Raw genomic sequence first — 26175 nt, 5'->3', positions numbered from 1 at the left:
AACACTAAGGCTTCTGCTTTTTTCCCCTTTCATTGTTTGGAACAACAGCACCAAGACCCAAGCGGCCAGACAGAAAGGCTATGTGTGGTTATACCAGCCAGTAATCCTGGCTGAGGTCTACACAATAGCTAGTTATCAACTGACCTATGAGTGAGTAAGCCTTCGATGACTGCAGCCTCAAGCTGTTGAGTCATCCTGAGCCTTTGAGACTTCCTAGCCTAGGCCCAGATAATATACAACAGAAACAAGCTTTCCCCACTATGCTTGATGCAAACATCTCACCGACAAAATCCATGAAAAAAATAAGCAATTTCTATTTCAAGCCACTAACTTTAGGATGGTTTAATGGGCAGCAGGAGATAACTGGGGCTTCCCTGGTGGCTTAGACAGTAAAGAGTCTGCCTGGAATGCGGGAGCCCAGGTTCAATCCTTGGTTTGGGAAGATCCCCCTGGAGAAGAAAATGGCAACCTACTCCAGTATTTTGCCTGGAGAATTCCATCAACAGAGGAGCTTGGCAAGCTACAGTCCATGGGGGTCACAAAGAGTCGGACAGGACTGAGTGACTAATAGACACACACACAGAAGATAACTGAAACAATGGTAATCACGAACTTTTCTGCTTAAAAAAAAATTTTTTTTTTTTTACTGGAAATACCTCTGGCAACTTAATGGTTTAAAAAAAAAATAGATTTTATTGTAAATGACAACTGGTATGTGAACCAACAGACTTGAAGATTAACATTCTCAAAAATGCAAACCCAGTATCTATTAATGGTCTTAAAAAAGACCTGGGAATAGATCACCAGGGTATAAGCACCATCAGAGCAGAAAACAATCCTGTATTTCATGCCAACAAAACTTAAAATCATACTAAGCGGCGCATAACTTCAAAGTGTGGTTTAAATTTGGTTATGATTATGAACCACTTACCCATCTGAACAAAAGAAAAAAAAAAACCAAACAGAAAAGGAGTTGGCTTGGAGCCTACTGCAAGAGTTCTTTACAGTTAAACCAAAAGTCAAAATTACTTGAAGGCATTTATATATAAAAACTAATCTTGGACAAATCAATGTCCATGAGGTCTTTGTTTACTGGATCTGCAGATTTATTCAGATCTTATCTCTCCCTCAAGAATCTGCTCAGATGCCTTAATATTTTCCCCTATAATGGTCCGTTTTATTTCATATAATTTTTAAAAGTTACACTCTATTTATAGTTATTACAGAATGCCGCCTATATTCCATGTTGTACAACACATCCTGGTAGCCTGTCTTACACCCAATAGTTTGTACCCCCGACTCCCCAATTCTTAATGCTGACCCCTCCACTAATAACTGCTAGTTGGTTCTCCATATCTGTGTCTGCTTCTTTTCTGTTACGGTCACTCGCTTGTTGCGTGTTTCAGATTCCACGTATAAGTAATATCATATAGTATTTGTCCTTCTCTGACTTATTTCGTTTAGCGTAATATCCTTCAAGTCCATCCATGCTGTTGTAAATGGCAAAATTTCATGTTTTATGGTTGAGTAGTGTTCCACTGTATTTGTGTGTGTCTCTGTGTGTATCTCACGTTTTCTTTATCCATTCATCTGTTGATAAGACACTTATTTCCATATTTTCTGCCAGAAGATGCTAACTTTCATAACAGTGATATTTGTACCTACTGATCTTTTAACATCAATTAGAACCATTGCTAAACATACTATACATATTATTACACCGAATTCTCTCAATAATCTTATGTACTTGGCATTATTCTCTTCTTTATTTTAGAGATGAGCCTTGCTTTGGAACAGTTAAACAACTAGATGAAAGTTATGTGGTTAGTAAGCAGCAAAGTAGGCCCTCAAAATTAAGACATTCTCAGGCTCAGTTTTTCGCTTCAGTGCTATACACTTTGGACATTTATCACATTTGACTAAATATCATAATTATTGCAGGAGTAAACCCCACACAGGCTTAGAATCTAGGTCTACTGAGGGAAATCTTGGTAAAAAATTTTCTATCACTCATCCTTTATCATTCAGAAAAAAGGGAGTGATTTACAAAAACATAAGTGCCACTTATTTATTATTTTAAAATAAAATATTATTTTAATATAAAATAGTCATTCACGACAATGCTCAGCTTGTTTTCAGGCTGGTTATCCACACCAAGCAGTGTCTAAAACAGTGGGATCATGAAGCTAGGAAGGCAAATAAAACTAAATGAATATCAAAGGGAGGGTTTCTCTTCTGGCAGAATCCTCATTCCAAGACAGTACTATTCACAGCCGTAGAGGTCCTTCCCTCACTCAGACCACTGTGAAGGAAGCGTGTCTCACTGTCCTGTCTTACCCAAAAGCTTAAAAGATGTCTGTTAAATATAGTCCTGCTGCATTTACCTCAGTGCCTTTTCATCATGTGAAGATTCAAAGTCAGTACTTTTCATCAAGCAAATATGTGGAATGTCTAAACTGGCACCTGTATTATCTGAGTCACCTCAGCACAAACTTCCAGCCTAGGAAAAGGCTATACCTAGTACTGGGAAACTGCACTCCTGTAGATTATGTGCATGATTTACCCTCTTAGGAAGGACTATATGAAAGATGAAAGACAAAGGCAGTTTCATTACCAATAAAAACTTATCTTCGCATATTGTCTTTTATTAGACTCATGACAACATAAGAATTTAGGAATTTTAATGAAAAAATGGCAACTACAGAAATCACAGCAAAGGAGTTTTACAAGACTGGCCCTAAATCAACAGCAAAGGCAAAATCTGAACTTCGCTACTAACATCTTAGTAAGTCCATACACTGCCATACTGAGATCAAAAGGGCTAGTAACCTTACATAACACGGTAACTAACTCAGTAGAAACTTCGGAGCAAGCAAGAGAATAGGTAGTGTCAAGGGGATAAAAAGAGCTTTCGCCAACTGCCAGACAGCTCTTATAACAAAGTGATGCGTTAATTTTTTCCCATGCTAAAATTCCCCAAATTTTCTGTATTGCTTAAAGTGACTCCTACCCATAAAAGCTCTTCCTTCAAGACCCAATGAATGTTAATGCCTTCCACAAAATTGTCATTTTCCTGAAATATGATATTTAAATAAAAAAAAAAGCACAGTATCATATTTTGAGTATTTATAAACCAGAATTTATAGCAATCAATGGTTCATGCAGAAGGATATTATTACATATTGCTAATGACATGATTTATAGGCTCTTGATGCCTCTTTCTGGAGAAGGCAATGGCACCCCACTCTGGTACTCTTGCCTGGAAAAATCCCATGGATAGAGGAGCCTGGTAGGCTGCAGTCTATGGGGTCGCTAAGAGTCGGGCATGACTGAGCAACTTCACTTTCACTTTTCACTTTCGTGCATTGGAGAAGGAAATGGCAACCCACTCCAGTACTCTTGCCTGAAGAATTTCAGGGACAGAGTGGCCTAGTGGGCTGCCATCTATGGCATTGCAGAGTCGGACACGACTGAAGTGACTCAGCAGCAGCAGCAGCAGCAGCAGCAGCAGCAGATGCCTCTTTCACTTTTGCTGTTGTCTATGTTATTTCAAATTCAGATACTGTTAAAACTCTAGTACTTACTTCTTCATTTTGAGGAGTTGGAGCAGGTCTTTCTAAATCCAGAAAATCTAGTGGTCTTTCACTCAGCGTAAGCACACGAGGTGGTGTTTTTAGAGCCAGAGGCTTAAAGGGAGTTGACTGTATAAGGTCAAGATCTGCTGGTCTTGAAAATGGAATGTCTTCATTATTTCCTGAGAGTAAAAACAATAAAGAGGAGGGAGGTTTTTAAAAAGATACTGGTTTTATTCAAATGTATTTGCCACTACACACCCACCAGGAATAGCTAAAATTAAAAAGGCTAACAATACAAAGTGCTGGCAAGGATGCGGAGCAAATGGAGCACTCATATGTCACTGATGGGAACATAGCAGGGTACAACCAATTTCAAAAATAGTTTGACAGCTGTTCATAATATAATGTGATCTAGCAACTCATTCCTAAGAGATATGAAAACACGTGTCTTCATAGCAGCTTTATTCTTAATAGCACTAAAAAAGGAACTCAAATATTCACCAACAAGTGAATATATAAACTAATTGTGGTATATCCACAGTATTAGAAATAAAATGGAAGAACAATCAATATAAGCAATAATATTGAAGACTCTCAAAAACCTAACACTAAGCAAAAGAAGCCAGACCCAAGAGTATATAATATAGTGTTATCATTCTATTCATACAAAATTCTGGGAAAGATAAATCTGATCTCTGGTTATAAAAAGGAGATCATGGTTGCCAGAAATTGAGGGGTAAGAACTGAATAAAAAACTGTTCAGGGTGGGATAATGAAACATTCTATATCTGGACTGTGGTAGAGTTACATAGGAGTATACTTTTGTCAAAAATCATCAGGCTATCCACTTTAAAATTACACACATTTTATGTACGTAAATAATACTTCAATAATTATTTGAACTATTAACAAATACTATTTGAAATTTCAGACTATGGTAATTAATAAACTTTTTGAAGAAAATGTAAAGTTGCATTTCTCAACCCCTTTCCTGTGTGCTCAGTCGCTTAGTTGTATCCAACTCTTTGCAACTCCATGGACTACAGCCCATCAGGGTCCTCTGTCCACGGAATTTTCCAGGCAACAATACTGGAGTGGGCCCCAATCCTTTTTCTAAATATTTTGAAAAGTTCCAAAAGTTTTCATAAAAACATGTAATATAAAGGTTTATCAGACAACTTTATAAACAAATATAAAATACCTGCTACCACAATTCTCTCTGGAACTTGCATAATCACACTAGCGTTTGAAACTCCTTCTTGAAATCCTTGTTCCAGGTCAGCATTTGGTGGCGCTACCTTTAATTTTTCTGGGACCCTCATTCGCTGACTAATACCTTCGGTGTATTCCATTTCATACTGAATTCGACTAATTTCCGCCATCTCAGCAGCAGTGGGAGAAGGAAAGGCCGCCCCACTCACTCTGCGGGCAAAAAATTTACAGACGGGGTGAGTGAGTGCTAAAATGCTCGTCTTCTCTATGCAGTGAAGTTAGAAGACAATACCTTTAGAAAGAGCACAAGAAGACTTCTCGTTTGTGAGTACTGAACACATACAAAGGAAAAATGCAAGACTGAAGAAAACGCTTTTCTCAACATAATACCTTCCCACTTAGTTGAAGTTGCACCTTGAGTTTATTACTTAGGAGCAGATTTTTAAAATTTGTGTATAACTACAACATGAATATGCACACAGATACACTCTCCTCCTCCTCACTGCATAAACAGATAGGCATGCTGCTTATAACTAAAAACCGCCGAAAATAAAACTCAAATAGAAATTTCCTAGTGAATTATTTGAAGGGAAGCTGCTAGGACTTTATAAAAATGAAATTAGAAACTGCTATCATGCATGGAAAAAATAAAACTTTTTAATGATGAAAATCAGATTCAGAAGGTAAATAATGTTAATTCTCAATTTACTAAAAAAGAAGCAACCCCCCTGAGTTTCACAAAATACAAATTAAAACGTCTCTTACTGAATGTATACCTGATGACTGAGATGAAATTTTGAAAATCAAATAAAGAATATACATTAATAAAGCCTTAATGTATGCATTCATTTTGAGGGACCATAGTGTGAAAGGTTCACACTATTCATCATTTGTACTGAATACATTTGCATGTATATTTAAAAAAACATGACATGCCTTCAAAGGGAAAGGCAAAACATATGCACTGCAAAATCTTCTAAATTAGAGAAGCATCCATGCTCCAAGGAAAAGCAGCAGAAAGGAAGTTGCCCGAGATAAAAAAAATATTGATCACGATGTAAAAGATGATTAGCCTGTGGGCAATCAGCTTTAAAGCCACTATGTCTCAAGCCTATAATACCAGCTCAACTGAATAAAATGTCACTGACCTTCCTAGTGATGTGTCATTGCTTGTTCTTTTACTCATTTTTAATACAGTAAATACACGTCTATAAAAGCTATTAAAATACTGCTACCCTGGAGTTGTTTACTTTACACAACAATTCCCCTACAGATCTGAACTTTTTTGGAGGTGTACATAACAACACGGACACTGCTTTTCCAGCTGTAAAAAAGAAAGAATAAAAATCAGTATTTCAACAATTCATTTCATATGAAAACTACGAATCAAAGTAAATATCTACTTAAAATTATTTTTGGATTTCAACCAAAACCAATGTTCAAATCTCTCATAAAAAGAGTTCTTTACCTCAAAAATCACAAGGGCCATTTTAAGCATACTCACTATACTATGATTTTGCAAACAGGGTCAAGAAAAGTTAAACAAACATATATACAAATGTGAAGTCAGATTAGAAGAAAACATTTTGTCACAAAATTCCTCTTAAGTATTATATTCTGAAGGGGGGGATCCTTTTCTTTTTTAGACTGAGTACAAATGAAGAAATCACAAAGATAATGTAAAAGGCAGAAAAATGTATTTGCAGTAACTTAATATTTGATGTATAAGTAATGATTTCTTTAAAAGCAAATAACTTTGAAAACTAAATTACACTAAGTTTTCAGTGAAAGATATTATACTTAAGTCAAGGTAAATAAAAATTAAAGACAATAAAAAAATCAAGGAGTATAAATTTAAGTCACAGTGGGGACATTTCCTAAACTCCATGTCAGAGACATATCACACATCTCAAACTCCACGTCACTGACATGCTTTGGAGAGATCTTAGAGGCTGGTTAAGGGGCTACACCCTGACAATTGGTTAATTATGACTGCTAACTTGCACCTTTTATTCTTTACCAAAACGTGTGAATTTTAAGGATCTGGCATGCAGATGGTTTAAAGACTAACACAACAGACCCAAAAGAGATAATTTTTACTCACAAATGTGTACCAATTACTGCTTGCTGTTTGGCATTATCTGCTTCTGTGCTTCATATTAAATCCATTAACTTGCCTCAGTATGCACGTGCTGGATTTAGAGCCACTTTTGTCCCTGGGGGAGAAAAAACAGGAGCTGACTGAAAAACTAGATGATACTGACATCAGAGATTCATTGCTGGAAATCCTCTGCATGATGAAAGCCACTAAAGATGCATAGCCTTACATTAAAAAAACCACTAAAATAAATAAAGAAAAAATGAACAAACTTACCACCAATTTTAAGCCTGGAGACAGAACCCTACAACCATTCACTAGTTAATACAAGATAAAAGACTACTGTTTCTGATTTGAATTAGAAAAACTTAGCTGACAAAATATACATATGTTTAACAGAATCTTAATACTTAGGTGTATATGTAAGTGTATATATACACACACAAATTAAGGAGAAACAAATGCACTGGCGAAATTTTCATCCAGCTACTTTCATTCAGTATTTAATTTCATTCATAACTTTAATTCAGTATTTAATTTGAACCAGTAACACATGCACACGGTACAAAGTACACAAGAACATACAGAACAATAAAGTGTCCCACTGATCCCATGCTATATAACAACTCAGGTCCCCAGAGGTAACCTCTTATCAATTTCTGTGCATCATTCTAAATAAGAAATGAGATAGCCTTCTTATACTTACATGTACCTGAAGCACAGTAAAAGCTTGTATTTGGAAATAACACTGAAAGAGACACTTCAAAAGGAGTACAGCCTTAAGACATTATGAACTGAAATTTTATAATAATAAACAAGGGATGCAAATTGCTAGAACAGTATCTCCCCAAAATGTGCTGTTCTCTTCACTCCATTCACTACATTTCAGCCTTCATATTAACTTTCCACTACTACATAACATGGGTCTCAACATTTCATTCTACAGCAACATCTTTGTTTACAAGACTTTCTGAGTTTGTAAAGTATCATGGATTTAAATCACCAAAGATGGACACTGAAAAGACAACTTCTAGAAAAAGCCAAATTCTCCTGTAGCCAATCTTAGCTACTTACAAGGTAGATTAAACTTTCCTACTAAGATTTAACATTGTACTGTTTTAATTACTGGCTTTTCTGCTTAAGCAAATTTGATCAAAATCTCATTTTTTCCCCTCTCTCTCTCTCATTAGACTATGACATTTTTGGTAGTATCTTTTGGCAAAAAAGAAAATAAACTTCTCATCTGGAGTTAAGACATTAACTCCAGTTTTGTCACTTACAATCTACTAGGTTACATGAGTCTCTGTGATATAACTAAAGAGACAAAATCCTTTAATGTACACATACAAAAACAGGTAAAACGTAACTCTTAAAAAAAACCCTCACCCGCAAACCACCTAGAATCAAGTCACATCCAGTATCCTGTGACAGAAAGTGTCCCCAACTTGGGCACATAATGAATCAAGCTTTATGTTCTCATTTTCTGTATTAGAATGCTGGAATCGAAAGACACAGCCCAGGAAGTCACAGAAAGAACTTGGGTCAAATTGATCGTGGTTACAAAGATTTCTATAATTCCCCAAATACCAAAAAAAAAAAAAAAAGCCAGGTTGTTTGTCATTTATTGTGTGGACCTAGTTCAAGGCTTTTATACTGATCACCCTATTTCAGTTCTCTTTTCAAGCAACTATACTTAAAAAGAATACGTCTGCAATGTGGGAGACCTGGGTTCGATTCCTGGGTTGGGAAGATCCCCTGGCGAAGGGAAAGGCTACCCACTCCAGTATTCTGGCCTGGACAATTCCATGGACTGTATAGTCCATGGGGTCGCAAAGAATTGGACATGACTGACTTTCACATTTAAATAATGGGTGTATAAGAAAATCACAGCGTAGTAACCCAGGATTCATTTTTATTTTTAAAGAAAAGTCACTGAAAAGTTGGAAAAATACGAGTTAACGAATTTTAAAATAAGGCTATCAATCCACAGGAAACAAGTTTCAACACCAAAAGGAAGACAGTAACCCCTAAACTTTGTAATCATAAAATGCGGTAGCCCTATCAGACAGGAAGGGATAGAAAACACAATTTCCTTTGGGAAAAAAAACTAAAGAGCAAAACCAACTCACAAGTGCTTGCAACCAAAAAGAAAAAGATAGCAGGTCCTACACACAATTTAATTACACGGGCAGAGACTCCAAGGTACAACAAAATCGTTCTAATTCTCTCCGAATCTATTTTCCTAAGGGTTTTTCCTTTGGGATCTCATTAGGTGATGTAATCAACACCGAAAGAAATGTTTTTTCCATCTAGGGAGAGAAAACACTTAAGATCCTTCAGTTAAAGTCCCTCTGTGGGGTGAGAGGCCTGTATACAACTGGTTCTACATTTGAAACAAAGGCGCTAAGGCTTTTTATCTTCTGCAACTAAAAGACGCCACCACTTTTGAAAGGGTTCTCGTCCCTCGAGAATGCCCCTAGTAAGAGGCAGCCCGTGGTTTTCTTCTACCGCAGAAGGGGAACTCGTCCTGCAGACGAAGAAGGTCACACGCTGACGGAAGGGGAATCCGCGCTTTCTCCAGTTTCCAGCTCCTGGAAGGAAACCCTGGAGCATCTCCCGACATCCACACCTGCAGCAAGGATGCTTCCTGATCGGCGCGACCAGGGGCCTCCCCGGGGCGCCTGGGCTTCCAACAAGGCTTTTCTTCTCCAACACGTCCCGCCTCCCCACACACACAAAGTAAAAGAAAAACAAACCAAAAACGACTTTCAAAGAGACAGGTGTCGGGTTCAAGGTCATACGGGAAGGTACCAGGACCTTGGCTGGGAACATGACAGGAGACTACCACTCAAGCCTCGCTTGAAGCTCAGGTCGCCCTTAGGGTTTCCCACGCCAGAAACTATCTTCTACGTGGAAAACTCAATTTTTCGACCTAACGAAGGCACAGAACTAAAGCGGGCAAGGTTAGCCCCAGAACGATTGCAGCAGGGTGCGCTGCTCTCCCGTGCTTTCCTCAGACACTAAAGGGGGGAGCAACGCCCCGAGAAGGAGGAAAGGTCAGGGTTGAAGCGGGGAGGCCCCTGGGGAAGGCCAAGACCGCACCATGGACCGGCCCAGCCGGTCGCTCCATAGCCGGAGGATACCGGCCACAGCGCTAGGCCCCGCATCCGGCTCGGGCCGCGGATCCCGGGTCGGGAAGACGTCAGCACTCACCCCTGGGCCCGCTGGAGGGTCCCCGGCGAGGGCCGCCGCCCGCCGGCTCCCGGGGTGCTCGGGTGGGCGGTCTCAGAGGCCGTTGGCCGAGCGCACGGAGGCGCCCGGGCAAATCACCGGCCGGAGACGCCCGCAGCGGGCGGGGAGAGAAAGAGAGACGCGAGAACGCCCGGGACTGGTCCCTTCCGGGAGCTGTAGTTGAGACAGGTTCGTGGTCATGTGACGCGAGGAAGGGCGGACGTAAGACCCACGTAGAGGAGCGCGGCTGTACGACGGCGGTTCCGCGACATCTTTGTTGTGGGCAAAGTGCGCCCACCGCATCTCGTGTTTAAAAGGTAAACCTTCGGTAGCTAGTTAAATAATTAGTTTTCAGGACTGTCCGCATCAAAATCAGAACTGGTGTGAGGCCTAATAATCTGCATATTTCGCCCGCTCTGCAAGTGGTTCTTAAACACTATACTCCAATTTTGACGATTTTTCAAGCCCTCTGTGTCTTCCTTAACAGTGATCCCTACCCTGACCTGCTTTACTAACCCTTAAAGGTAAGGATCTCGGAAAAGAAGTTAGGTTTCACAGTAGTTAGAAGCCCTGTTTAGTTTCCAAGAACTGTTTGCTGTCTAACCATTTAAAGTGAAAGTGAAGTCGCTCAGTCGTGTCCGACTCTTTGGGACCCCATGGATTGTGTAGCCCGCCAGGCTCCTCCATCCATGGGATTTTTCAGGCAAGAATACTGGAGTGGGCTGCCGTTTCCTTCTCCAGGGGATCTTCCCCACCCAGGAATCCAACGGGGTCTCCTGCACTGCAGGCAGACAACCACATAACCACTAACTTTCTAGGAGAAAGACAATACCTTGTTCGTCAACACTGGGCGGACTGAAGCCAATTCAAGGAATACATTTGTATTCTTCGATGTTAACAGCTAAAGACATACGCATGAGTATGTACTTCTCTAGAACCTAAAGATACTCTAGAGATGTTCAGTCCAGTTCAGTCACTCAGTTGTGTCCGACTCTTTTCGACCCCATGGACTGCAGCATGCCAGCCTTCCCTGTCTATCACCAACTCTCAGAGTTTGCTCAAACTCATGTCCATCAGGTTGGTGATGCCATCCAACCATCTCATCCTCTGTGGTTCCCTTGTCTTCCTGCCTTCAATCTTTCCAGCATCAGGGTCTTTTCAAATGAGTCAGTTTCTCACATCAGGTGGCCCAAGTATTGGAGTTTCAGCTTCACCATCCATTCATATATTCATTCCAATGAATATTCAGGACTGATTTTCTTTAGGATGGACTGGTTGGCTCTCCTTGCAGTCCAAGGGACTCGCAAGAGTCTTCTCCAACATCACAGTTCAAAAGCATCAATTCTTCGGAGCTCAGCTTTCTTTATGAGAGATGTCCAACTCTCACATCCATACATGACTACTGGGAAAACCATAGCTTTGACTAGACAGACCTTCATTGGCAAAGTAATGTCTCTGCTTTTTAATATGCTGTCCAGGTTGTTCATAGCTTTTCTTCCAAGGAGCAAGCGTTTTTTAATTTCATGACTGCAGTCACCATTGGCAGTGATTTTGAAGCCCCCCAAGATAAAGTCTGCTACTGTTTCTACTGTTTCCCCATCTATTTGTCATGAAGTGATGGGACGGGATGCCATGATCTTAGTTTTCTGAATGTTGAATGTTGGTAACATCTAGAGATGTTACCATTCTTTAAAACAACGTAGGAAGTCCTCTGAGAATTTCCTTCTTGGGCCCATTTTTAATACTGACAAATCATCCTTTAAGTGCAGATGATCTTAGGAATGATCATCTATTCCAGGCCAACCTTTTGGGGGAATTTAGAGGCCAAGCTAAATAAGCTATGACCAAAACCTTTAGAAATGAGGGTCTTGCTGCTCCACTACTATCTTTCTACTTTTTAGTACTTACAATTTGGTTCTTACTCCTGTCCATTCCCCACTAAGAAAACTGAAATAAGTTTCAAATGAAGATTGTGATTCTGAAATATTGAATCTTCCATGTTACCATCTGTATGATCATTCTACTCTTTGACTCAAAGTCTTCAATGGGTCTCTAATACAAACCAATGATGTACAAGTTCTCCATGGTGTTCTAAACTCTAATATGGCCCTCACCTCCTGCCATGCCACTCCATTTACTACAAGTGTGAATGATATATATCTATACGGTCTTGATCATTGATTGTTCTCTGAGATTAGTTCATGCTTTTCTAACTATTGATACTTACCTTTATCTATTTCTGCCACCTATAATGCCATCCTGCCTCTGATCAACTTCTGTTTCTTGAAATTCTAACTAACCTTGAAAGACCACCTAAAAAATCCACTTTTGTGATTTTATGAGGCCTCCAACTTATGAACCATTGTCTATTGACTCTTAAAGTATTTGTCACATTCTGTTGTGTATTATAATTATCTATGTATTTGCTTTATTTTATCGTACCAGATGATAAGTTCCATGTTTGAGACCAAGGTCTATATCTTACTCATCTCACTGCTTTCATGGAGCAACCATATTGAGCATGTTGTAGGTCTTGGGTATAAAGTAATGAGATCTATTTCCTTATTTGACCGATAAATTGCAGTTAAGGATAATTCCAAAGCAATAGTTCTAAAAAGGTTTTGAGCAGTGTTATCATTTTTAGAAACACCTTAAAGTCTCCAAAAACCTAGAGAGGGTAGTATTTCTCTGGTCTGAGAATTGAGCCTGGTCTGAGGAGGCCTTGCAAATAGCTGAGAAAAGAAGAGAAGCAAAAGGCAAAGGAGAAAAGGAAAGATATGCCCATCTGAACGCGGAGTTCCAAAGAATAGTGAGGAAATAAGAAAGCCTTCCTAAGTGAACATGCAAAGAAATAGGGGGAAACAATAGAATGGGAAAGACTAGAGATCTCTTCAAGAAAATTAGAGATATCAAGGGATATTTCATGCAAAGATGGGCACAATAAAGGACAGAAACAGTATGGACCTAACAGAAGCAGAAGAGATTAAGAAGAGGTGGCAAGAATACACAGAAGAACTATACAGAAAAGATCTTAAAGACCTGAATATCCACAATGGTGTGATCAGTCACCTAGAGTCAGACGTCCTGGAGTGCAAAGTCAAATGGGCCTTAAGAAGCACCACTATGAACAAAGCTAGTGGAGGTGATGGAATTCCAGCTAAGCTATTTCAAATCCTAAAAGATGATACTGTGAAAGTGCTGCACTCAGTATGCCAGCAAATTTGGAAAACTCAGCAGTGGCCACAGGATTGGAAAAGGTCAGTTTTCATTCAAGTCCCAAAGAAAGGTAATGCCAAAGAATGTTCAAACTACCACACAGTTGCACTCATTTCACGTGCTAGCAAGGTAATGCTCAAAATCCTTCAAGCTAGGCTTCAATAGTCTGTGAACCGAGAACTTCCAGAGGTACAAGCTGGATTTAGAAAAGGCAGGAGTCAGAGATCAGATTGCCAACATCTGTCGGATCATAGAAAAAGCAAGAGAATTCCAGAAAAACATCTACTAATGCCTCATTGACTACACTAAAGCCTTCGACTGTGTGGATCACAACAAGCTGGAAAATTCTTTAAGAGATGGGAATACCAGACCACCTTACCTGCCTCCTGAGAAATCTGTATGCAGGTCAAGAAGCAACTGTTAGAACTGGACAGGGAACAACAGACTGGTTCCAAATTGGGAAAGGAATACATCAAGGCTGTATATTGTCACCCTGCTTATTTAACTTACATGCAGAGTACATCATGTGAAATACCAGGCTGGCTGAAGCACAAGCTGGAATCAAGATTAATGGGAGAAATATCAATAACCTCAGATATGCAGATGACACAACCCTTAACAGCAGAAAGTGAAGACGAACTAAAGCGCCTCTTGATGAAAGTGAAAGAGGAGAGTGAAAAAAAAAAAACTGGCTTAAAACTCAACATTCAAAAAATGAAGATCATGGCATCAGGTTCCATCACTTCATGGCAGACAGATGGGGAAACAATGGAAACAGTGAGAGACTTTTTTTTCCCTTGGGCTCCAAAATCACTGCAGATGGTGACTGTGGCCATGAAATTAAGAAACGCTTGCTCCTTGGAAGAAAAGCTGTGACAAACCTAGACAGCATATTAAAAAGCAGAAACATCAGTTGGCCAACAAAGGTCCATGTAGTCAAAGTTATGGTTTTTCCAGTAGTCATGTATGGATGTGAGAGTTGGACTATAAAGAAAACTGAGTGCTAAAGAATGATGCTTTTAAACTGTGGTGCTGGAGAAGACTCTTGAGAGTCCCTTGGACAGCAAGGAGATCAAACCCATCAATCCTAAAGGAAATCAACCCTACTATTCATTGAAAGAACTGATGCTGAAGCTGAAGCTCCAATACTTTGGCCACCTGATGCAAAGAGTCGACTCATTGGAAAAGATCCTGATGCTGGGAAAGATTCAAGGCAGGAGAAGGGGACAACAGAAGAGGTGGTTGGATGGCATCACTGACTCAATGGACATGAGTGTGAGCAAACTCCAAGAGATGGTGAAGGACAGGGAAGGCTGGCGTGCTGCAGTCCTTGGGGTCGCAAAGAGTCAGACGAGACTGACTGAACGATGTTGATGATGATTCAAAGTCAGTTGCTTTGCGTTCTGTGTTTGGTTGTCTTTTAGTTTCCAGTAAGCAGAGCTGGGGTAAGACTGAGGTGAACTAGCCACACTAAGTGCTCTGCAAGTGCCCTGTCAACAAGTTACAAGGAATCCCTTAGAGACTGATGAAGGCTTTTCTTTCTATAGGACTTTTATTTCTATAGGACTTTTCTTTCTTATAAACAGGCTTATAAGTAGAGATAATGAACTCAACACAGCATTCATTCTTCTGCTTGTAAAAATAAGTTCATTAAAATGCATTAGTATACTTTTTGATCAAAATGTTTTCTAATTAATTTTTTGGTCCAATTATCAAACTGTTTCTAAATATTTGGGCAACTATTTTCTTGGTTTTCTTAGAATTATTGCCCAGCATCACCATTCATTCTGTGTTTTCATATGATGATATCTTTATTGTCATTTGACACACCCCAAAAGTTCCTTACCCATGACAGTTCAGATTTTTGTCTATTAAAGGCATTCATCTTTACCAATTCTCTACCTTTGAAATTTTATGAATATTTTTCCTTGAATAGGGTGCATTATAAATGGGAAACATCAAAATATAAGATCCATAACTTCTGTAATTTATACCTTTTCCTCTTGATTTATGAAAACTCTTTAAATACCTCAATAGGAAATGCATAAAGATATGATTAGGCCTTTCACAGGAAAAAAAAACCTCACATATTAATTAAAATATATTAAATAAAAACCCCAATACTAATTTAAAGTGGTAAATGTTCAGCCTTGCTGATAATGAGCAAAATGTAAATTGAGACTGGCAAAACTGTGAAAGAACAGCAATGTCCAATATTGGTAAAAGCATAAGGAGATAAAAGTTTTCATAACATTGCATTGATGCAACTAGAAATTCTAGCCATGTTTCTGGAGAACATGTGTGTATGTATATAAATATATATATATAATCTCAAAGGCCTAAGATTGCAACTCCTTTGATTTTTGCAGTTTTCCTCCTAGAGATTTATCCTGAGGAAACAATTGGACAAATATGAAATAAAATGTTCTTAATACATCCATAATAAAACTAAATGTCATCCTATTCATTGATTTATGTAGAAAAATCCATATAAATACTGATTAGTTCTTACCTATTGATTTGAAAATATGTCAACAAGAAAAAAGTCTGAGATGATAATATCTTAATTTTCTTGGATGGGGGTGAGGGGTTAGATCATGGCAATTTTTATATAGTCTTCATAATTACTGTTATTTTTTACAGTGAACATATACTATTTTTACAATCCAAAAAAATTAATTTGTTTATATTTTGAAAAAAATAAGACCAGATATAAATTTTTCAATTTTATTCTTAGACAATACAACAACAAAATATTTAAGGTGTAATTACAGAAATATTAGTACAACATTGTAATTCTGTCAAGATATAATAATATAAAATATTCAATATATTTTAAATATATTTCATTTGGTTATAGAGTAAATATTAAATTAAGTTTAGTAGCGGTAAGTTGCACTGGATGCATAGAAAAATCTTTGTAAGTTAAATTAGCAATAAAATTCAAATTTAGAATTATTGTAATACTTTTATAAATAAGTTATTTAATAATGTTTATCTTGCAAAAACACCTCTGAGAAACCCATTATTTCAGCACACTGTGAAATTCCAAAGTTGAAGCCCCAGATTTAAAAGAAACAAGTTATTTACATTTTATCTACAAAGTTAAATCTTCATAGCTTTATAAACTACTGATGGGTATCTGGAAAGTAACGCTCATGAGCTGTGTTTCAATGCTCAGTCTTACAAGGGGAACCGAGCCACTTTGAATACGGCTTCATTGGGATCTAATGTTTAGCATCACTTGTTTTCCTCAGAAGTTAAACACTGATAATGGGACAAGAAAAGAGGGAGCCTGGGGACAAGCAGAGGCCAGTCATTTGCCATTAGCACCAATATAAGGCTTTAACTTACTAGTAAAATTAGATGACCTTGAGGTCACTTGTGATTTTGGACTTTAAAGAGAGCTATGGATGGAGTAATATTGGTTGGCCTTAACTGGTAACTGTCTGTAGAATAGTTTCTTGGATGTTTGCCTAGAACAGTTCTTCTCAATCAGAAATCACCTGGAGAAGCTTGTTAAAATATGCATTTCTGGGCCTTTCCCCCAGAGTTTCTGATTCTAAATGTCTACGCTAAGCATTTGCATTGATGGCAAGTACCCAGATGCTGCTGATGCTGCTGGTCCAGGGACCACATTTTGAGAATTGCTGACCTACAGAGGGTTTGTGTAGATCAGCTAAGCCCTATGCCATTATGGTACAATTAAGAAAGTTGGATATTTTTAGAGAAAAAAAAAAGTCTTAGTATAAGATGAGTCTAAGCAAATAATCTAAGTAAAATGCACTTCTCAGCTTAAATGTAAAAATCATTTGACAGCAGTCACATGAGCAGTGAGGGATGCCAACCAAGGTCACACTGTGTGCTTTCCTCTGGGGTCACACCTTCATTTACAAAGCAACTGAGGTCGAAGCAATAACCTGAATTTAAATATCAGCACCACCAACTCCACCTTGGTGGATTAAGAAGCATCTGCAGAGCTTTATCTCTGAACATCTGGCCTCTGAGATTAATCAAATAGTGCTACTATCAAGTATAAATGGTCTTTAAGGTTTTGTAGATTTTCATTTTCTTAACATTTTCACACCTTGACTTCTGTAATGCCTAGGAGAAGCTAGATGTCCTGGGCTTTCCCTGGGCGTAAATATTATTTTTGAGCCTTTATTGAGGCCTGCTGAATTATTCTGATGAAATATAAGAACAAAGGGAAAAAAGGAGGAAAAACAACTTAGACATGTAGAACTCTTAACAGAAACAGTAAGCTACCTTCTCTGAGATATTGGATCAGAAACAAGTCTCTTTTCATCCCCTTAGTGTCTATAATTTAGTGCAGTGCCTGGGATATGACTTGGTGTTGAATAAAATCTTAAGTTGAATTAGGTAAACTTGGGAATGTATCAACACACTGAAAAGCAAGTTTTAAGACATACAACCACCAATCTATACAATTTGTACATCAAAATTTTTACACAATGGACTCTTCAAATGGTTTAAGAATATGTAATATCAAAAACATGTCGTTAACAAAGGAAGAATTATGTAGTTAACAAGAGAATACATCTCTGAACACCCAGGTTAAATGGAATATTTAGAGCAAATGAAAAATATTTTGAGCCTGATTAGCCAACAAATGCCTTCAGTTATTCCATGGGTTGCTGAACTGCTAGTTTATAAGGTATGCACCAACATTTATAGGGATGGGGATAAAGTGCATATCAAGGAATTTGTTATTTGTGTGGGTGTAGTTAATTTACTAAGGGTAAAAATTATATCTATTTGAATATAAGCAAGCTATATTGCTGTAGTGAAATGAATTCAATGGACAAACAAAAATGTCTTTTAAAAAATGTAAACCAAAACCATACAGTATTTCCAAGGCTATTATTATTCCATTCAGGGCAATCCCCTTCTGGCCTTAGTCTTGGGTGTGTTTGAAAAAGCACTAGACAATCCATGAGCCTCAATTCAATTCTGGTTCCCTTAGGTCTTAGATTACTCACCAGGTTTGAAAGTCCAGTTTATTCATGATGCTCTAATATCCCATTTCATCCCCTTCCCTACCCAGGGTCTAAAGCTTTGGGAAGCGGGTGATCAGGCAATCTAAAACAGAATTAGCCTCCCTGAGTCTCCAAGACTGGAACAGAAAGGGGGTGAATCCTGGGAATCCAGTGGACCAAATAGCTCTTCACTTGTAGTATCAAACTTTATACAATCGCCATTTACTTAGTGCATTGGATAAAAGTGGAATACAAGATTTTGGTGATACTTTGTGAAAAGCTTAGTGCTTTGCATTAGGGAACTTTGATACAGTACAGATTTAGAGACCAGTATCACAGAACTAACTTAAAAGAAGGCTTTGTTGTGTGGGGAAACAAATAGAAACTTTGTACTGCTGTTTCAAGGGAGAAAGATACTTAAATAAGTGCATGTTCTGCAATATTACTTAGTTATTTAGGATGAAAAGTAACAGTTTTTATTTTTTATTTCTTCATGGTCTCATCTTCATGCACACTTGACAGCGACTTATTATGTTTTCTAACTCCCCAGCTTTCACAGTTGATGGAATAGGTTTTCTGAAATAAAAAACAAAAGCAAAAAACCACCAAAAATCTCATCAATGTACAGATAAAAGGGAAATACACCCTGGGTCTGAGTTTTGTTAATAAATATGGTAGCTCACCTAAACTTTATTTCAGGGAGGTATGTTTATGAAAAGATGTATATGTCAACACTTTATCATTTTAGTTGTATTTAGCAGTAACTTACAAATGCAAACTTACAGATCTTTTTTTTCCTGAAGAAATATTCCTACCCTTTTAATTCTCTGTAATACTCAAAAGTCTTCCAACACGATAAATTAAAATTAGTAGATCATGTAATAGTTTTTGTGGTTTTTTTTTTTTTTTTTTGAGCCCTGCTGCTGCTAAGTGACGTCAGTCGTGTCCGACTCTGTGCGAACCCATAGATGGCAGCCCACCAGGCTCCCCCGTCCCTGGGATTCTCCAGGCAAGAACACTGGAGTGGGTTGCCATTTCCTTCTCCAATGCATGAAAGTGAAAAGTGAAAGTGAAGTCGCTCAGTCGTGTCCAACTCTTAGCGACCCCATGGACTGCAGCCTACCAGGCCCCTCCGTCATGGGATTTCCCAGGCAAGAGTACTGGAGTGGGTTGCCATTGCCTTCTCCATTTTTGAGCCCACTTGTGGCTCAGACAGTAAAGAATCTGCCTGTAATGTAAGAGACCCAGGTTTAATCCCTGCGTTGGGAAGATCCACTGGAGAAGGAAATGGCAACCCACTCCAGTATTCTTGCCTGGAAAATTCCATGGACAGAAGAGCCACAGTCCATGGGCTACAGTCCATGGAGTCGCAAAGAGTCAGACATGACTGATCAACTAACACCTTCACTTTAGTAGTTTATTCAGTAGTCTATAAATTCATATATCAATATTAAATCTTTTTAACGATGACAAAAATAATATTTTTTGGTCTTTATTGGTACAGTATCACAAACCAGGGCTACTTGTTGACTCTAGACCTCTTGTACACTGACAGTGCCAAGCTAAACAGGATTCTATTGGCACAGGGAGATTTTTTTTTTAATGTAAGTACATCAGCACACGGGGAATGAAAATCTAACCCAGGCAACCTTTGAAAAGTTACGCAGTTGAGTCATCAGATTAAACTTAACTTTGAATAGTTACCTGAACATTCTTTTGGGGTCTAATGAAGCCAACCAGAAACTGTAGGAGTTTGAATAGTAGTTACATGTTCCTCTTCCGTGACATTCTATAAATGGACTGGCTCGGAATTCTTCCAGGCAGGAGCCGGGGGATGCGAGTGCTTGCCCAGCACCCTCCGAACCAGCACTTGTGAACTATCACAAGAAAAAGATCCAAATAAGAATTCTGTGCATAGTGCTCACATTTTCAATGCCCTACTTTTTTTTTTTTTTTTTGGTAATAGAAGACAAAAAAAAAGCAAGCATGAATTGAACTTCTTGTGCTTATTTACCCAAATTTACTGTAACACTCCAGGTGCCTTCCAAGTTGAAGGATAATCATCGAAAATAATCTAAAAGCTGTTTATTTTGCTTAGAATGCTTTTCCCCCCCAGGTCTGACATGTTCTTTTTTTGTCATTCAGGGGCCTGCTCCACAAAGCTTTCCTTGACCTCATCCCTATCAGTCTCTCCTCTTATCTTGCTTTATTTTCTCCATAGGACTGCTCACCATCTGAACTCACTATGTACTACTATTGTTATGTTGTCTTCTCACTTACATGTCTACCACTATGAAAGAAGCTCCATGAGAGCAGGAACTTTGGTTCACTGCTGGTATCCTAGTGCCTAGAATGATCATAGCACAGAGTAGGCATTCAATAAATACTTGTTGAATTAGTGATTGAGTAAAGAAGGGAGAATAAGGTATCATAAATGATGTTACACAAAATATGAATAATCACCAGCCACATCTGTGCAGGTATCAAAATCACAAATGTCAATCCATAGATTTCTTCACTTAGTACTTACATCTGGAGAATTTTTCTTTAAAAGGCTATTTCTCTTTTAGTTCCCATCTTCATAGGAACTTCAAAGGGTCTTACTTAGAATGTGTGGGTAATCTCTTTCTGAGAAGTCTGTTTTTTTAAATGCTCTATTATTTACAAAAACAAACTTAAAGCATATTTTCAGATTTTCAAGCAAATATTCACAGCAGATTGTGCATACTGATGTCTAACAATATCATTCCTGGAGAGCACATAAGATTCCATGGATAATGTTTACTATGAATGTACTGTTCCTTTTCTCCTTACCATGATGAAAGAAAAGCCTTTCCAGAGAGAAATCCAGCCAGCAGGACAGGGGGGGATATCAGTGGTTTGGCTGTGAACAGCTATGGCAATTGCAGGACCTTCACAGACTGTACATCTGTAACATAAAACAAAAAATACAGGCGCATCAGCACTTTCTGCACCACGGTGTGCTGCCTTGTATTCTGTGGCAAAGGAAGTGATTCACCTGTTGCCATCATGAAACTAAGGGACTGGGATTTTACCTGCTAATATAAGGCTCCAGGGCCCTGCCAGTAATTGGAGCCATGTCCATTGGTATCATAGCTGGTGTTGACAGCCAGTATGAATAATCGTTTCGAGATGCAAAATTACATACATCGTTGATATTGCAGAATAAGAATGGCATTGTGGTAAATCGCTGCAGGCAGCTGCCAAGTGTTCCTAATAAAACATCAGACTGAGTATCACTTTCAATGAATTCCAATTATTTTGATTATCATTACTAGATAGAAGCTAATTAAAACATAACATGTGGCAAAAACTGGAGAAAAACAGCACAAAAGAGCTATTTGCAAAATGTGTGGTTGAAAAGTTTTAATACTGATAGGAATTAAAGATCCAATAGGGACATAAATCCTCCTTCCTTCTTCCACCTTTAACACTTTCCAGGGCCCTTTCTAATCATCTAGAACTTGAGGACTAGCGGAGGTCTTTGAGAAAATGTCTTTGCTTCAAAGTCTCCCCAGTTCTTCATATGTATGTGATGGCCAATAACCAGGCCAAGCTTTGGAACAGATTTTACTTTTAAGCCTGAACAGCAGACAGGTTATTTAAGCAAAAGTTGTTTTTGTTGAATAAGACCAACTAGATTGGCTCCTTCTAGAGCTTACAATCCAGAATGAATATTAGACATGAGGTCAACGTCTTATGTACTCTCTTTAAAAAGTATTGTTGAACTTATTTGCAGGGAAGGAATGGAGACACGGATGTAGAGACTTGTGGATACAGTAGGGGAGGGAGAGAGTGGGATGGATGGAGAAAGCAGCATCAGTGCAGATATATACTATCAGGTGTAAGATGGATAGCTGCTGAGAAACTGCTGTGTAGCCGTGCTCTATGGTGACCTGGAAAGATGGGCTGGGGGGAGGGGAAGGAGGCAGGAGATAGATATATAATTCTGGCTGCTTCGCATTGTTGGATGGCAGAAACCAACACACCATTGTAAAAATTAAAAAACAAAATTAAAAAAAAGTGCTAAAGATACTCAGGTTGTTTATACTTAACTTCAGAGGGAAGTACCCCATGCCATAAAAATGTACTGTCTGTATATGGAACGAAGTGGATAGAAATTAAACAGGGGCATTACCCAGGTCCTGTCCATGGGCTTGTTCATTTCCTTGTACAAAGAGAAGAGAAAACCCACTATAGAGCGGCTCTGTCCCTTCTGGACAGGAGGGAATCGCTGTGGTCTGGCTGTGCCGGGTAAAGACAAAGCCCCTCATCACTGCCCCTGCTGCAGGTGGTCCAGTGTCTCCAGGTTTCCCCTTCAAGCCTGGCAGGCCATCGGATCCAGGTGGTCCTTTAGAAAACACACTATACATGTGGCAACACAAACAAAACCTCAAACTTGTTTATCCAAAATACTAATTCAAATATTTATATATATTTATTAAGCCTCAACTGTAGAAAGGAGTCCTAAAGAAGTATGGTTTATAAAATGGCCAAAGAACTTTATTAAATGTTGACTATTTTATTACAAATGCCTATGTTATAAATATTTGTGTATATCTGATGATGGGTTTTTTGAGATCAGTTCTTCATCTCTATGTTGCCCTGTGGTGCCTGGCATCAAGACCATCTCTGTCTACTTGCTAGTAATTCTCAACACAGTTTGTTTTGTAGTATCCTCAATCTTGCTATGGCCCCATTTTGAAAGCTAGATGTGGCCAGTAAAGTTTTTAAATTCATATAATTATTAATAGGAGTTTTGCTTTTACCACTTCGAAAAACACACTTTGACGAAAATCGAATGATTAATAGTGTCTTAAAGTGCACTCAGGACAGTACTAAATCATGAGCAATTATGCAATTATTATTATTAGCTAGCTGAGCGACTTCACTTTCACTTTTCACTTTCATGCATTGGAGAAGGAAATGGCACCCACTCCAGTGTTCTTGCCTGGAGAATCCCAGGGATGGGGGAGCCTGGTGGGCTGCCGTCTTTGGGGTCGCACAGAGTCGGACACGACCAAAGTGACTTAGCAGCAGCATTATATTTGAATTTTTAAAGACAAATCTCTAATCTTTATACAATTGTGTCATAGTAGATCTGGGCATATGTCAGTGAATTGGGAAATCACATTTAGAATTTTTTCTTACTTTAACAAAGACTCAATCCTAAAAACTAAGATTTGGACATTTAGATATTTTCTAGAAGGGTGCTTTTGAAACTTTTGCAGAAGGTAGACTTCGATTCGGGCATATCAAATTGACACATATAAGCTTATGTTCAGACTGAAGTACTTAAAAGAGGCCCCTTTTCAGGACACACACAGGAGTTGTTGAATTGTATTCAAGAATGGCATAGTTAGAAGATGGCTTTCCTGAATAATGATACTAAGTTGCTCTTCTATTCATATCAAAGTAATATTTTTCCAACTATAACTTAGGTGCCACTGTTTTTTTCTTCTTTGGAAAAAAATGTGCATTTCATATATTTCTGTTGTAAATTAGATTAATACTAAAAAACTGATTTTAACTTATTTTACAATAGCAAAATTATATAAGTATGATAGTTTGCAAATTCTATATCAATCTATGTGCTTTATTAACTCTGCCATGCTCTTATCTCATAAGATGCATGTGTATCAACATGCCAATAAGTAAAACCCATTCTTAATTGAAGTCTATAAACCTTAATCTTAAACAAGTAGATCATCACTTTCTACAGTAGGTATCAAAATCAGGTGCCACGCTTAGAGGTAGATGTTATTAACTAAGTACGCAGTATCAGCTTTTCTGAAAATAGAATTGGTGTTTCATTAGATCTATGAGCCTGCAGGTTAAAAATCAGGAGTACATTTGCCCAGTTAAGACATAGGAATAATGGTATATTCCAATAACTCTTGATTGTCTACTTCAAAAAGAATGTTTTGCCCCTGGCTTAGTCTTCTTTGCACTGCACACGCTGAAATATTTAGAGTTCTCATAAGTTCAAACAAGTCTCCTTTCTCTGTATATACAGAGAATAGCTCTCCCTCAGTGAAGAACAGCCAGCTGGTTTTTTGTTTGTTTTTTTTTACCTTGCTCTCCTTTAGAACCTTTGTTGCCTTTTTCTCCAGTTGGTCCAGGAGTTCCTGGTGGACCATCCTCCCCTGGTTTACCTTTTGGCCCACAGGGTCCTAAAGCAAAAAACCAACATTGTATTGAATGGTTCATATAGGATAAAAGGCAAGGTGGCCAACCATCCCAGTTTACCCGAGACTTCCCCAGTGTCAATAACAGAGGTCCTAAAAATAGAAGAGACCCTCATCCCTGTGCAGACTGGGACAACTGGTCATCCAACATGCTACAATCTACTTCCCAAGGGAGAAAAGAAAACTAAAAAATGAACTAGGGGTATATGAAATACAGCATTTTAGTACTGTGCTACCATTTAGATTAATGCTACCCTTATGGCAGAAAGTGAAGAGGAACTAAAAAGCCTCTTGATGAACATGAAAGTGGAGAGTGAAAAAGTTGGCTTATAGCTCAACATTCAGAAAATGAAGATCATGGCATCTGGTCCCACCACTTCATAGGAAATAGATGGGGAAACAGTGGAAAGAATGTCACACTTTATTTTTGGGGGCTCCAAAATCACTGCAAATGGTGACTGCAGCCATGAAATTAAAAGACGCTTACTCCTTGGAAGAAAAGCTATGACCAACCTAGATAGCATATTGAAAAGCAGAGACATTACTTTGCCAACAAAGGTCTGTCTAGTCAAGGCTATGGTTTTTCCAGTGGTCATGTATGGATGTGAGAGTTGGACTGTGAAGAAAGCTGAGTGCCAAAGAATTGATGCTTTTGAACTGTGATGTTGGAGAAGACTCTTGAGAGTCCCTTGGACTGCAAGGAGATCCAACCAGTCCATTCTGAAGGAGATCAGCCCTGGGATTTCTTTGGAAGGAATGATGCTAAAGCTGAAACTCCAGTACTTTGGCCACCTCATGTGAAGAGTTGACTCATTGGAAAAGACTCTGATGCTGGGAGGGATTGGGGGCAGGAGGAGAAGGGGACGACAGAGGATGAGATGGCTGGATGGCATCACTGATTCGATGGACGTGAGTCTGAGTGAACTCCGGGAGTTGGTGATGGACAGGGAGGCCTGGCGTGCTGCGATTCATGGGGTCGCAAAGAGTCAGACACGACTGAGTGACTGAACTGAACTGACTCCAGAATTCACTATGCCCTTGTACTGATCAAAGTAATAAAATCTCTCTTATCTCTCAGGTGACTCAGGTGAACCTAGAACACAGCAATTCCATCCAGAGGTCTATTACAATATGCTAGGCCAATAGAAAGGGGTTAGTTCAATTTCCATGCACCAATAATTTTAAAAGATTTCATAATAGTAAGTACATTTGCATTTATTAATTTTCCAAGTGCTGTGCAAATTGTTGGGAAGGTATAAATATTTTACATAGAACTTGGGTTTATTCAGGCAGTCATTTAGAAATAGAGCTCTAAGACTGGCAGTTTTCAGAGAAGATAGACTTCATACTTTTACCTTAATAAAAAACAATCCTGAATGGCCTATAGTGTATTTGCTCAACTTTATACTATAAACACCAATTGTCAGTAGGGTCAAAAGTTCTTTTATTTGCTGGCCTAGAGTAAAATAAGCTCAGTCCTTTGGCCACCTGATGTGAAGAGCTGACTAACCCTGATGCTGGGAAAGATTGAAGGCAGGAGAAGAAGGAGATGACAGAGGATTAGATGGTTGGATGGCATCACCAACTCAATGGACATGAATCTGGTAAACTCCGGGAGTTGGTGATGGACAGGGAGG

General features: G+C 38.7%; 2 protein-coding genes across 17 annotated transcripts in view; both read right to left on the bottom strand.

Annotated features, from left to right (window-relative positions):
• The window catches only part of MFF (mitochondrial fission factor), a 29047-nt gene extending 18742 nt beyond the window's left edge, over positions 1-10305 (bottom strand). For 9 of the 15 annotated variants that reach the window (XM_027515016.1, XM_027515025.1, XM_027515047.1 and 6 more), the window contains exons 1-5: positions 10099-10302; positions 6892-7003; positions 5936-6111; positions 4777-4997; positions 3585-3754 (exon numbers count right to left, since the gene is read on the bottom strand). In XM_027515016.1, the coding sequence (XP_027370817.1) occupies positions 3585-3754; positions 4777-4997; positions 5936-5973 (429 nt within the window). In that variant the 5' untranslated portion in view covers positions 5974-6111; positions 6892-7003; positions 10099-10302. Of the gene's footprint in view, positions 1-3584; positions 3755-4776; positions 4998-5935; positions 6112-6891; positions 7004-10098 lie in introns of all 15 variants that reach the window. The other 6 variants (XM_027515039.1, XM_027515087.1, XM_027515096.1 and 3 more) reach the window with 1 other exon arrangement.
• Positions 10306-16853: 6548 nt separating this feature from the next.
• The window catches only part of COL4A3 (collagen type IV alpha 3 chain), a 163105-nt gene continuing 153783 nt past the window's right edge, over positions 16854-26175 (bottom strand). Inside the window, exons 47-52 of one of the 2 annotated variants that reach the window (XM_027514994.1) lie at positions 24425-24523; positions 22489-22701; positions 21386-21563; positions 21144-21258; positions 20034-20206; positions 16854-18905 (exon numbers count right to left, since the gene is read on the bottom strand). In XM_027514994.1, coding sequence (XP_027370795.1) covers positions 18821-18905; positions 20034-20206; positions 21144-21258; positions 21386-21563; positions 22489-22701; positions 24425-24523 — 863 coding nt within the window. In that variant the 3' untranslated portion in view covers positions 16854-18820. Of the gene's footprint in view, positions 18906-20033; positions 20207-21143; positions 21259-21385; positions 21564-22488; positions 22716-24424; positions 24524-26175 lie in introns of those variants that run through there. The other variant, XM_027515003.1, reaches the window with a different exon arrangement.

Source organism: Bos indicus x Bos taurus, chromosome 2, assembly GCF_003369695.1.
Source record: "Bos indicus x Bos taurus breed Angus x Brahman F1 hybrid chromosome 2, Bos_hybrid_MaternalHap_v2.0, whole genome shotgun sequence".
In the NCBI taxonomy this organism is placed as follows: domain Eukaryota; kingdom Metazoa; phylum Chordata; class Mammalia; order Artiodactyla; family Bovidae; genus Bos; species Bos indicus x Bos taurus.
This window is presented reverse-complemented; position numbering and strand designations above follow the sequence as displayed.